We start from the raw sequence: 14,433 nt of genomic DNA on the forward strand, positions 1-14,433 counted from the left end.
TTTGTGTTTTAATAAATACATTTGAAAATCTGTTGACAATATGGGCATACATTGGCCATTGCAGATGCGCTGTGCATAACAGGTGGGCTCGTCAAGAGAATCAAGCCAAGACGAAGGTTACAAGGTGGTGGTGGGAGCATGACACTGTGAAATGAACTCTAATGGACACATCTCACATATGCATGTAGCGGGAAGAAGAGAGGAGACAATGTTAGAGACTGATTACTGCAACTGCTGAGGTGAATAGGATTCTCCAGTTCTGACAGTTACCACAGAACAGTCGCATGGACTGGAAAATTTTTAAACACTGCACTTCAATCTAGTGGGTGCATTTATGCAGTGGGTCTAACCACTGAAGGAACTGAAAGATTCAGTTTGTCAAATTTCTGAAAAAGCCAAATAAACATCAGGCAGAAACATCCTTGCCACATTTATTTGTTCTTCTCTCAAACAATAAGCATCCTGTGGACAATCAGAAAGCATTAGAGTAAGCCTCTAATAAACTCAAACTGCCTCCAATAAACTCATGGGGTCATTGTGTCAATAGGGTAATTTATACAATAATTACACATAGAATTATAAGTTGAAATTCGAGTTCTCAAGATTAGAGAACTCACTTGATACTTATGCGTATTCGACCAATGGTTCTACTAATACTGATGGCACCCTACTGTGTGCCTGGCACTGGGTCAGTGTGAACAAAGATTAGTATGACATGGCCTCTGTTTTTCTGGTTTCTCGAGTGCTATAGACTGAACATTTGTGTCCCTGCAAAACTCATGTGTTAACTCCTAAGGTCCAATATGATGGAATTTGGAGGTGGGGCTTTGGGAAGTGATTAAGCCATGAGAGTGGAGCCCTCATGAATGAGATTAGTGCCTTTATAAAAGCGACCCCTGTGAGCTCCCTCACCCCTTCTGTCACGTGAGGTTACAGCGAAAATACAACCATCTACAAATCAGGAAGCAGGCTCTCTCCAGACAGGGAATCTGCTCCTCACCAGATGCCTTGATTTTGAACTTCCCAGACTCCAGACGTGTCAGAAATAAATTTCTGTTGTCTAGAAGGCTCCCAGCCTATGTTATTCTATTCTAGCAGCCCCAAATGGACTAGCGCACCATACAAGCTACAAAAGACTGTGTTTTTCTCCTTTAGGAAGCATTGTCTGCAACCATGACAGACACTATTATTCATTGGAACTTTAAAGTCCAGTTTGACCTATGTCTCAAGTGCATGCTTAGACTTCCTAGGTGTCTCCTGAGTGTGTCTTTTCTCCCTGCATGTCAAGTCACCCTTTGTTAGTTCCCTTCGGAGACTTGAACTGCCTTCCATTTGCTTTGTAACTTTCATAGCATGCTGGAGCGGTGCAATACGGTAAGCAAATGCTTAGTAAGAATTGTTGAATAAATGACTACTTTATCATTAAAGTTGCTGAGGTAATTCAAAAATATAAAATTCCTTGTTTTCCCTGGTGAGTACAGAGAGAAGGCAGGATCAAAAGTTGTGTAAACATCTCTGGGCTTTTACCTGGAAAATAAACCTGACTGAGTCATTTTGACAAAACTTTGCACCCAGGTGATTCTCCACATATTCATCTCACCTGAAGGGGAAATCTAAGTAGATAATAATAAATAAGTCTCATTATTTTGGTTTTTGGCTTGGAATTTTCCTGGCGTAAATGTGCATAAAATAGTCAATTGTATTATAGAAACTCTACCATTCGTGGAGATAAGACTTTAGATGTTCCCATGAAAAAGGATATTAACAACATCTGTGTGTGTAAAACTAATAAAAACCCATCAGAGTACTGAAAGTAACAGGAAATTCATTGCAAAATGGATTAAATAATAAGAAAAATTATTGTGTCGTCTAGTAAGATCTTCTGAGTAGGAGGAATCTGGGGTTGCTTAATTCAGTAGCTCAACGATGTCTTCAGAAACACAAGTGCTTGCTGTCTACGTGCTCAGCATCCTCAGAGTACCAGGTTGCCTGCAGGCAAACTCCCCTTGAGATTCCAAAGAGGCTGTCAGTTTCCAGGTATCTGCAGAAACCATAATGACCAAGAGGAGGTATGTGTGTTTCATCAGTGGAGAAGCCTTTCCTAGAAAAATCCCAGGTGAATTCCTCTCATTTTATTGGCCAGGGCTGAGTCATTCATCTCTCCCTGAAACCAGGCCCTGACAGGAGGACTGAGATTTCAGTGACTGGCTTTGATGAATCAGAGTTTGATCTTGAGTCATGTGAGGCCAGGGTACACACCCAAACAAAATGCAGCCTCTCTAGAAAGGAAGAAGGCAGGGCCAGCCCAGTGGTGCAGTGGTTGGGTGCGCACGTTCTGCTTTGTCGGCCTGGGGTTCACCAGTTTGGATCCCAGGTGTGGACGTGGCATCACTTGGCATGCCATGCTGTGGTAGGCATCCCACATATAAAGTAGGGGAAGATGGGCACAGATGTTAGCTCAGGGCCAGTCTTCTTCAGCAAAAAGAGGAGGATTGGCAGCAGATGTTAGCTCAGGGCTAATCTTCCTCAAAGAAAAAAAAAAAAAAGGGAAGAAGGCTGTCCTGGCTTCTGGATTATCTGCTACAAACCATAGAGGGAAAAATTCCTCACAGAAAAAAAAAATCACACACACACACATAGAATCCCACTTCTCACTGCTTTACAATCTACTTTGAAGACCACATGAAATTATTTAAAAAGTCACTACTTTCCTCTCCTTTGGTTCTTGATCACGTGCTAAATTATAATTCTTTCGGCATTTATGCTATCAAACGTGAGGACACGGCTTTATACTGAAACAATACAAAGAATCAAGGCAAGCCAGGGCTCCAGCAGAACTCATCTTCACAAAATGCAACGGAGAGAGAGCAGCTGTCGGTGTTCCTCTCTAGTCAAACCCTTGGATCTGGAGCAGAGGTGAGCAAACTTTTCTGTAAAGGGCTGGAGAGCTAATGTTTTAGGCTTTCAGACTATACCATTTCTGTCACAGCTCCAGCCTTGCCATTTCAGTGCAACCGCAGCCATAGACAATATGTAAACTAGTGTGTGCCCTTATCCAATAAAACTTTATTTACGGACACTGAAATTAGAATTATACATAATTTTCACGTGTCACAAAATATAATTCTTCTTTTAATTTTTTCAGCCATTTACAAAATTAGGGACCATTTTTAACTGTACAAAACCAGATGTCAAGCCAGATCTGGCCCCCTGGGCTGTGGTTTACTAACCGCTGATCTAGAATCTCTCTCACATTTGCCTTTTATCTGCCGTCACCTCCACGCATATTTTACATAGAAACCTTTCTATCTGTTAGAGTCAAATAGTTGATTACATTACTGCAAAAATAAGTATTTCATTTAAATGCTCAATTTTGCACAAAAGGCTTTGAGTTTATTTGTACAACAGGTCCCAGTAGAGACCCTTGCTTTATTCTATTTTGCTGGTGTTAATTTGGCCCCGTCTCATTTCTGGCTTTGTGATCATTGGTTTGCTTATTATTAGAGTTTCATAAGTGACCTGTGAGGAGATGTAAATATAATTAGACTGCTAGTGCAAATAAAAAATAGAAAAGTGGAGTGGGATGCTAAATTATACAGATAGATTGGAAATAATAACATTAGGTAGGAATTATACCGGTTTTACCCACACTGGAAAGAGCTGAGAGGGTGTAATGATGGTAATTAGCTCCTAATTCATAGAGAAGAGCGTAGTTGACACTGGACTGGGTGGAAATCTCTACCCGAGTTATCGTGCTGTGGGTTGTAAAATGTACTATTGACTTAATACCAGCTTTGCTTCAAAAAGAGACAAGAAAAGAAATTTACCACTTTAAATGTAGACATTGATAGTAAGGCACATCACAATTACAGACAAGTTAAAATGTTACTTATTAAAATAACACTTGTTAGCCTAGCTGAAGGACGGCAATTTCCTACTCTATTCCCTGGATAAACAATCCATTGGGAAAGGGTTGTCTATTTCTAAATGGCAGTAAGTGACTTCAGTTTAGACCAGGGCATTTTAGACTAGTAAGTGGTATTTCTCAATCATGTAAATTATTTAATTCACAAGTAAAAATGGCTAAAAGTATGCTGCAAAAAAAAACCCCATGTGAACCTGCTATTTGGATTATTGAGAAATATTTAGTTGGAAAAAGCAATCACCAGATAGGTCCTCTTCACATTTTGTATCCTTTTCTTACACATTTTCCCTTCTCTACTTAGCCAGCCAAGGGACCGGTTGTGCTCCTAGATAGTTAAGAGGATTGAAATAAAATGACTATTTATTCCAAGAATGTATGTCACTATGCTGCAGCGCTTGGCTTTTAAAATGGATTTGTGGATGGTTGAAATATTAGACTCACAAAGCCACACAAGAGCAGAGATTTATAAATTATAAATTAATTTAAATTTCCTTGCCAGTCCTTATCTGAGTATCCTCACTCTGGGGATCTATTTTTCCAACCCTGCGAGCAAACATTTTCTTCTAGAATCGACGTGATAACAGAAGAAGCACTTAGAGGGGGAGAACAGCATTTGGGACTTTGGTCTTGGCCTTGTGGCCACCGGCTCGAAAGACTTGGGAAAATTACTTCATCTTCCTTGGTTAACCTCAATTTCTTCTTCTCTTTTTTTTTCCAACAACTTTACTGAGGTGTAACTGACATACAATAAACTGCACCTATTTAAAGTATAAAATTTGTTAAGTTTTACATACACATACACACACCAACAGGGTTACCTGATAAAATACAGGATGCTCAGTTAAATTTGAATGTCAGATAAACAAGGAATAAAATGAATAATTTTTTTTTAGTATAAGTATGTCCCAAACATTGCTTAGCACATATGTATACTGAAAAATATTCTTTATCTGAAATTCAAATTTAATTGGGCATCTTACGTTTGTACTTGCTAAATATGGCCACTCTATCCATGAAATATCACCACAATCAAGATAAAGAACGTAGCCATCCCTCCCAAAAGTTTCCTCATACCCCTTTGTAAGTCCTCCCTTTTCCCACTCTCTGCCCTTTTCCCACACCCAGGCAACAATTTGTCTGCTTTCTGTTAATATAGATTAGTTTGCACTTTCTAGAATTTTATATAAATACATCATACGGTATGCACTCTTTTGTCTGGCTTCTTACGCTAAGCATAACTATTTTGAGGTCATCTTTATTATAACATATACCAATAGTTCATTCCTTTTTATTGCTGAATAGTATTTTGTTATATGTATATACAGCAATTTGTTTATCCATTTACCTGTTGGTGGATTTTGGGTTGTTTTCAGGTTTTTCTGTTACAAATAAAGCTGCTATGAACATTTGTGTACAAATCTTTGTGTGGACGTATGCTTTCATTTCTCCTGGGTAAATACCTAGAAATGGAATGGCTGGATCACACAGCATCTTTTTAAGAAACTGTCAAATTGCTTTCCAAAGTGCTTGTATCATTTTGTAGTCCCTCCAGCAGCATATGAGGTTCCACTTTCTCCACATCCATGCCAATACTTGGTAGAGTTGGTCTTCTCAATTTTTGCTGTTCTAACAGGTGTGTAGCGGTATCTCATTGCAGTTTTATTTTGCACTTCTCTAATGACTAATAATGTTGAGCATCTTGTGCTTATTTGTTTGTATAACTTCTTTGGTGAAGTGTCCAAATCTTTTGCCCATTTTTCAATTGTGTTGTTTTCTTATTGAGACTTTTGTGTTATTTCTATATTCTGGATACAAGTCCTTCATCAATGTGTACTTTGCAAACATTGTCTTCTAGTCCGTCCTTGTATTTTCATCCTCTTAACAGTGTCTTATGGAGGGTAGAAGTTTGTAATTTTGATAAAGACCAATTTACAAATTTGTTCTTTTGTGGATCATACTTCAGGTGTTGAAAAAATCTTGGCCCGATGCAAGGTCACAAAGATTTTCTCCTATGTTTTCTTTCAGAAGTTTTATAATTTTATGTTTTTCATTTAGGTCTATGATCCATTTCAAGTCAATTTTTGTATATGATGAGAGATGTGGATTGAAGTTCAATGGTTTGTGTGTATGGATATGCAATTTTTCTAGCACCACTTGTTAAAAACACTGTCCTTTCTTTACTCAACTGCCTTTACACCTTTGCTTTAGTGATACGATATATATATCACTAACTATATATGTCACCATTTATCTATCTATCTATCCACATACATACATACATACATACACAGTGTTAGCTAACTGGGTCCCTGTGTAAAATGTAATGTATTTCTTACTGTGGGCTACAGTCAGGAAAGTTTGAAAGCCACTGGTACAATCAAGGGTCACCAGAATTACTTTTTTCTTTCTCCCTTGGTCTCTTAGTCATACTTATCACTTCTATACATTCAGTCCTTTCCACTTCTTCAACTTCCACTGCTCCTCTAAAACTTCATTTTCTGTGCAGCATATTTATGATCACCTGAGGAAACCACTGTTTTCACTGCTTCTTCAATTTTTCCCTCCTCTCTGCTGCACAGGTAAATGATGGAGAGCTTTGTTTCCTCCACCAAGTTCACATCATTCTCTCTGTGTAATTCACACTCTGCCTTGCATTCAATATTTCTTGTGGTTTGCAACTGGTTTACAGCAAACCATTTCCTTTTTCATTTGTTTTGTTTTATTGAGAGGAAAGAAAAGAGTGTGGTGTGGAGAAAAGAGAATGGACCATACTTCATCTGAATTCTATTTCATAATAGATTTGTAACCTTCTTGGAAAGATTTTCTCTTTCTCAGGCTCACATTCTTTACCTGAAAAATGAAATCACATCTAATAACCTCATACAATTGTTGTAAGAATTAAGAGAGAGATTGTATGTGGAACATGTATACCATGTCTAAACATGTACCTGGCACATAGTAGTTGCCTGATGCCTATTACCATATCATATAGCTTCTAGCCATTTCTGTTATTTCAATCACCTTCTGCCAGGCCCATAGCTTCTTCTGTGCTAATGCTATTGTGCCCTATACAAGATTAGGCCTGAGATGATTAAATGCAAAGCCCTGAACTACTGCAGTGAGAAATGCTTAATGATATTACACAAGAAATACCATGGTGCCAAACAGATGGAGAGCAGATTTAATTTGCTAAATTTTAATGCTAAAAGAGAAAGATTCCTTTTCCACCAAACAGACCTTACAATCTCCCTCCTAGTGTCAAGGTAGACAGAAAAATACTCCTCTCTAAAGAGAATGCAGCTACCATAAATACTAACCATCCAGCTAAGAGGGCTTAAACTACCATTCCTCAGAACCTAAAAGCCAAAAATAACAATGCTCTGCGATGACCTATGGGAGCAAGAATATTCCAATTTAACCAGATAAGAAAACGTTGGGCATCAAAAAGAGATTCAGACTGGATCACTAAGTTATCACCTTGTGAGTCCATTGGGAAGATGAACGGGAGACAGTCTGAACCTACTCTATATTTGTTATGTTTTCTTCATTAAATATTAAAAATAACTAAGAATCCATTCTGTGAATTCCTAGATTCCTGGCCTAGGCAGGCCCTATCTGATTATAAATAATTGAATTATAGCACTTAGCACGGTTGTGCTATTTTTGCACTATATCACAATTTTAATAAATTTACTCATTTTTATTTATACACAGTAAGTTTCTAGCTGTTCTTCACCATAAATAACTCATTATTATTCATCCTAATTATAAACGATGACCTGGCATGGAAGGTATAAGTCAAGAGTGTTTAATTGATACCTCATTCCAAAACTTAGTTAAAAACTCATCGACTGGGATGTTTGGATAGTTGGATGTTCCAAGAAAATATTAATCTGACCTGTAACAAGTCTAGAGCGGCGCTTTCCGATACAGTAGCTGGTAGCCACAGGCAGCTATCGAGGACGCGTTAAGCATCTACTCCAAATTGCAATGTACTGTAAGTTGAAAATATGTATCCAATTTCAAAGACTAGTACAAGAGAAAGAATGTAAAACATTTCATTCATTAATAACTTTCAATATTGATTTCATATTGAAATGATAACAATTTGGATATATTGGATTAAATAACGTATATTATTAAAGTTATTTCACCTGCCTTAATTTTTTAAATGTGGCTACTAGGAAATTTTGAATTATATATGTAGTTTGCATTATATTCCTATTGAACAGTGCTGGTCTACAGTTTGGAAACTTGTGAAATTCTATGATACTTAAGCTAGTGGTTAATGATAAATGTGGCTCATTAAGATTCGGAAAACTTGTTGCAATGTTTGTTAGAGAGGGTGTGGTTTTTAGTGCACATAACTTGCTGAAGAGTCAGGAAGAGGCAGTCTAGAAGGGTCTATTCAGAAGACGAAAATGAAACTAATTTGAGCAACTGTGTTTATGCAGGGGAAAAGCTAGTGGCTATAACGTGTGGCTAAGTGACCACGCCCTGTCAATGCAATGTTTAACTTGTTACTCAACCCTGAAACCTGCCCCCCAGGTTTCTATAGCTAATTGCTCACAGCTGGATCCCTTTTAAAGCGAGATTACACTCCCTACAGGATATGTTTCACACGCTGACATCTCGAGAGTTTCTAAGTTTTCACTCCACATAATACTCATTTTAGGTCATATTATGGCTTTCAACAAAGCACTGAGCGTGAAAGATGAATTGTAGGCAATACTGGGTGGTAACAAATAGAAATCCCCAGGGTCTACACTAGTTGTGATCAAAAAGAACCTTAAAGACAGAAGATTTTTAAGTCAGAGTGATCATAGACAGATAATAGCCAAATAATGATGTATAAATTTAAATATGTCAAGTATAGGTAGGTCAACCTCATGGAAGCATAGAAATTAGGGAGCCAGAATGGCAACCGATGATAGTGTCCACCCAACTTAAAAAGAGGGCCAAGGAATCTGCTTCTGAGAGGAGTAGCTCAAAAGAGGAGAGTTAGGGTGGTAGGCTATCATGGTTTGATACCATCAAGCCAATGTCTAACATGGTTTTCCCTGAAATGCCGGTGTTATTCTAGTATTGTTTTATGAAAGCATTGATGCTAGCAGTATTTTCTTCTAATATGTATTAAAAATATATTTAAGAATATAGTGATTATATAATAATAAGGTGGTTGTTGTCACTAAACTGTCTTTAACAAATGCTGTATTTGAGGTTTCCAGGACCTTACCTGTGAGATCACCTGATATATGGCTGCCTGATATACCATACACACTTTGATACCAAGTATCATATACCTGTTACTGTGACTCAGTTTTTTATCTGTAAAACGGGGATAACAATATCTTTGTGACACATTTTTATAAGAATTAAATGAGATAATCCATGTAAAGAATTTAGAACAGTGCCTGATATATTTTAAACAGTCAGTGAATGTTAGATGATGATGAACTGATATGTACATTTATTTAATGACCACTGGTCTAAGTGCATTTTCATGTTATAATTTTAATACACATTTATGAAATGGATCAAATGTTGACTTTTTCTTACAGTAAATAATTAATATATGAAACCATCTTTCATTGTCTGCTTTAATCCAAGAGTACATTTATTTCATGTACACCATTCTTATGAAATCTTTTCAACACATTTTAATTGAAGAACTATTGCTGTGGTTACTTGGCTAGGACTCAAGAAATATTCATTAAATCCATGAAGGAAGTGAATTTGAGCAATGTTGCATTAGACATTAGATCATCCAATACTTTCTTTCAGCTCTCAGTCTACCGCAGTGGTTTACTGGTAAACAGTCAACAACTGTCTCTCAGTTTTCAAAGCTGTGGTTTTCCCACTTACTAATTTCTGTGGTGTAAACATTTCCACCATGCCCAATTTCAAACTACCAATCTGCTTTCATTGAATGCAGAGGTGGAAAGAGCATAAGCATCACCTGAGAACTTATTAAAAATGCCAAATCTCAGCCCCCACCTCATATCGCCTGAAACAGAAACTCTGAAGGTGGGTCCTAGCATTCTGTGTCTTAACAATCCCTCCAAGTGATTGTGATGCATGCTAACGTTTGAGAACCACTGCCTTAGACCATTGCTGTTGTTTCAGAAGAAGCAGAAGTGCCAAGTAGCTTCTAACATATATTAGTGTACCAAGACTAATGACGGTGACGTTTTGATTCCTGAAAGCATCTGATTATGGCCTCTGAAATTGTAACTCATATATTCTTAGACTCCAGAAAGAATACTAAGCTGCCACTCTTATGGGAAGGTAGGAAGGTAATTTCATCTTCAAATATTTCCGTTTCAGCTGCTACTCAGAGGCTCTGAGAATGGGTCATTAAGTGCTACTGGTTGTGATTTCTGATGGCTTCTGCAGTAAGAGACCATGGGCAAAATTCCTGTGCTAAAATAAATCCATGCCCTGTTGCATTGGTGTATATATTAATCCACTTGTGTTGCCAGTTAGCTTTGGAAATCACATTAATACAGCCCTAAATCCAGTTATTGCATGCAGAGTATTGGCAGAGAGGTGCACGTTTCCAGTGTGTTCTGGGGGGCTTTAGATTGGCGCAGCCTCTAGAGGTCAGCAGGTACAACCTTGTATCCTAGGTAGAGTTCCCTCCCACAGCTGGTGTTCATCCAATGGCCAAAATAGTTCCAGCAACAGAAGGACATTCTATTTTTGGACATGTCTAATTATTCTTCCTTATATTGAACTGTAATCTGCCTTCCTGTGCCAGTCACACTTTGGTCTGAATTCTGAATCCTGGTTAATAATCCCTCTCTCATTGGGCAGCCTGTCAGGTACCGGGAAAGCCTCACATTAGGCTCTTCTGCAAATTCGGCTGCCCCGCTTTTTTAGGTGTTTTCATGTACCATGATTCTCAGACTCTTCACCATCTTGCCTCTGGATGCTCCTCAATTTATTAACATCTCCCTTAAAATGTGGCACTCATAACCAAAAATAGTGCTACAGTGTGGTCCAATTAGGGCAGCATCTGATTCTTTGCTGAACACAGAATCTGTGATTGTGTCAGCTTTGTGGGCAACCACACTAACCTCCAGGCTCATCTTGCGTTTACAGTCGGCTACAACCTCCACACCAACCAATCACACGATGTATTGTTGATTTTTAAATCCTAAGTACAAGGTTCGTATTTATTCCTGTTAAATTATAATCTTGTTAGTTTCAGCCCCTAATTCTAAAATATTACCTTTTACAACCCAAATTGTCATCTCATTTTTACTCTCTTTCTCCTAGATTTATGCCTTCTGATAACCTGACAGCCTGCTTTCTCTTGATTCAAATCACTGAGAAAACTGTTGAACAAAACGGAGCTAATTTTTACTCCTCTCCCTCAATCAATTATTAAACATCAAAGCTTGAAATTAGAATACAAAGTCCAAGTGAAGTATCAGTTAAATATTGACTTTAACTTGGAATTCTCCCTCAGTCTGCCTTTCGGCTGATGTAGCCTGAAAAAGGAAGATGCTGCGATCACTGTAAATGACTCCTAGTGAGCATTTAGAATACCTAACAGATACTAAATACTTGAAATATATATCCCTATCCTTTAATGTGTGCAGAAGGAGATACTTTAAGAATAGTACAGAATAGTTAAAAGCTGTAATCATGATCCTGGAGTAGTTGAAGTATGTGGAGGGTATTGCTACTATACTGAAAAGCGTACTACAAAATTTGGGGTTTTTGCAATTTTCTTTAATTTTTTTATGTTTATGAAAATTATTCCTCAAATGGCTCCTTAAATCTATAAAAATTGAAAATAATTGTAAAGAAAGATTTTTAAAAGATATCCTACTTAGCAGAGAGTATTAACAGAGTTTACAGGCTATGTGGAGAAACAAATTCCTAATCTCTATTTATGAGCTACGTGATTTTATAAAACTTGGAGCTGAAAGCAAATAACATCACGATCACAAACACCATAATTCAATTCAGGGCGTGGGCTCTGAGATGACGTCTAATCTGATAGCTTTAGACTACCCAGAGAGGAAAGATTTGAAAGGATGTTGTAGTTGAATGGGCGCAAGCACTGTGGGAGGAAGGGTGACTTTTTCATTTTTAACATGAATAACCATGGCTAGCCTAGCACCACAGAATTTTGAAATAACTTTTGATGAAGTAAGGCTGATACAAAATGGCACCAAATGCTCCCATTCATTTTGAATCCCCTGTCAAAAGCAGTATTGTGTACTGTTACCTTACTGCTTATGGGAAAGCAAATTAACTTGATACGTTTGAATGGGTAGTCAATAGTCCCAAGTCTACAGTTATTACTGAGTGGTCACAGGTTCCTCACGGGAACCAAAATATCATATTTAAGTGTTTTTATAATGAGAGATACAAAGAAATTGGAGCACCTGTGCGTTGCTGGTGGGAATGTAAAATGGTGCAGCTGCTGTAGAAAATACTGTGATGATTCCTCAAAAAAATGAAACATAGAATTACCATATGATCTAGCAATTCCACTTCTGGGTATATACCCAAAGGAAGTGAAATCAGGGACTGGAACAGATATTTGTACACCCAAGTTCATAGCAGCGTTATTCACAACAGCCCAAAGGTAAAGCAACACAAGCATCCATCAACGGATGAACGTGTAAACAAAATGTGGTGTGTACATATGTTAGTCCGCTGGGGCTGCAGTAACAAGATACCATAGACTGGGTGGCTTAAACAACAGATATTTGTTTTCTTACAGTTCTGGAGGCTTGGAAGTCCAGGATCAAGATGCCTTCAGGGTCAGTTTCTGGTGAGACCTCACTCCCTGATTTACAGATGGCCCTCCTGTCTGTGTCCTCACATGGCCTTTCCTCTGCACACACAGACAGAGAAAGAGCTCTGGTGCTCCTTCCTCTTCTTATAAGGACCTCAGTTTTATGGGATTAGGGTCCCACACTATGACCTTATTTAACCTTAATTCTCTCTTTAAAGGAACTGTGTCGAAATACAGCCACTTTGGGGGTTGGGGAACAAGTCAGTCCATAACAACATTCTAACACAAGCTACAACATGGATGAACCTTGAGAACATTATGCCAAGTGAAATAAGCCAATCACAAAAAGACAGATACTGTATGATTCCACTTATATGAGACTACTAAAGTAGTCAAATTCGTCAAGATAGAGAGTAGAATGGCGGTTGTCAGGGCCTGGGAGGGGGGAAATGGAGAGTTAGTGTTTAACTGGAACAGAGTTTCGATTTTGCAAGATGAAAAAGTTCTGAAGATAGATGGTGGTGATGGTTGCACAATGGGGTAAATGTACTTAATGCTACAGAATTGTATAGGTTTTTCTGTGGGTTTTTTTTTTTTGAGGAAGACTGGCCCTGAGCTAACATCTGTGCCCATCTTCCTCTACTTTATATGTGGGACGCCTCCCACAGCACGGCTTGATGAGCAACACCACGTCCACACCCGGGATCTGAACCGGTGAACCCCAGGGTGCTGAATCGGAATATGCTCACTTAACCACTGCGCCACTGGGCCGGCCCCCAGAACTGTATGTTTTTAAGTATTCACCATTTTATGTTTTTTAAATTTTAAATTTACAATTTTATGTTATGTTTATCTTACTATATTTTTAAAAGAAAAAATGAAAAAAGCAATCAGATTACGCCATTCATGCTTTAGTATGTGACCCCAAATGGCACTCACTCTCAGTGGATCTTTTTCTCCTGACATACATTTAAACACACATACTTACTACGTTGCCATGATGTGCCATCAGTCTGTCAACCAGTAGTCTCATTCTTTGTTTTATGCTTTTTTTTCTACATTGCCTTTACAAATTTATAAGATTTATATTTCATCATCTACAGCTACCTTTTCATAGAATCTCCTAAATTTTTAGTATGAACTGGAACTTAATTTTTCTCATTTGTTGCCATCACAGTGATGGTAATAAAATCACGTATTTACTGAATGATGGAAAAATCAGTCTGGGGACTTCCAAGCCCTACAGGAATGTAAATAATTTAACAATATTGTTAGATGTTAATTGATGCTAAACTAGCGGAATTGGAAAGTCCCAGGTTTTTTTTGCTTTTGGTCTCTTTCCCTTCCTCAACCAATATGCAAACACAGGGTATGCCTGTGCCCTGATGCACAATAAATATTTGTGGAATAAAGAACTAAATGTGTGGGGGCTGGCCCAGTGGCATAGCAGTTAAGTTTGCATGCTCTGCTTTGGTGGCTTGGAGTTCACTGGTCCGGATCCCAGGCTCAAACCTATGCACCGCTTATCAAGCCATGCTGTGGCAGGCGTCCCACATATAAAGTAGAGGAAGATGGACATCAATGTTAGCTCAGGGCCAATCTTCCTCAGCAAAAAGAGGAGAAATGTCAGCAGATGTTAGCTCAGGGCTAATCTTCCTCAAAAAAAAGAAGGGAAGAAAAAGCAAGAAAGAAAGAAAGAAGGGAGGGAAGGATAGAAGGAAGGAAGGAAAGAAGGGAGGAAGGAAGGAAG

At 38.2% G+C, this 14,433-nt stretch overlaps 1 protein-coding gene across 1 annotated transcript in view; it reads right to left on the minus strand.

Moving 5' to 3' along the window:
• The window catches only part of C3H4orf45 (chromosome 3 C4orf45 homolog), a 62,642-nt gene extending 51,626 nt beyond the window's left edge, over positions 1-11,016 (minus strand). Inside the window, exon 1 of the mRNA XM_046655718.1 lies at positions 10,920-11,016. Coding sequence (XP_046511674.1) covers positions 10,920-11,016 — 97 coding nt within the window. The remainder of the gene's footprint in view (positions 1-10,919) is intronic.
• Positions 11,017-14,433: the final 3,417 nt, after the last annotated feature.

The sequence above is a fragment of the Equus quagga genome, chromosome 3 (genome assembly GCF_021613505.1).
Source record: "Equus quagga isolate Etosha38 chromosome 3, UCLA_HA_Equagga_1.0, whole genome shotgun sequence".
Taxonomy (NCBI): domain Eukaryota; kingdom Metazoa; phylum Chordata; class Mammalia; order Perissodactyla; family Equidae; genus Equus; species Equus quagga.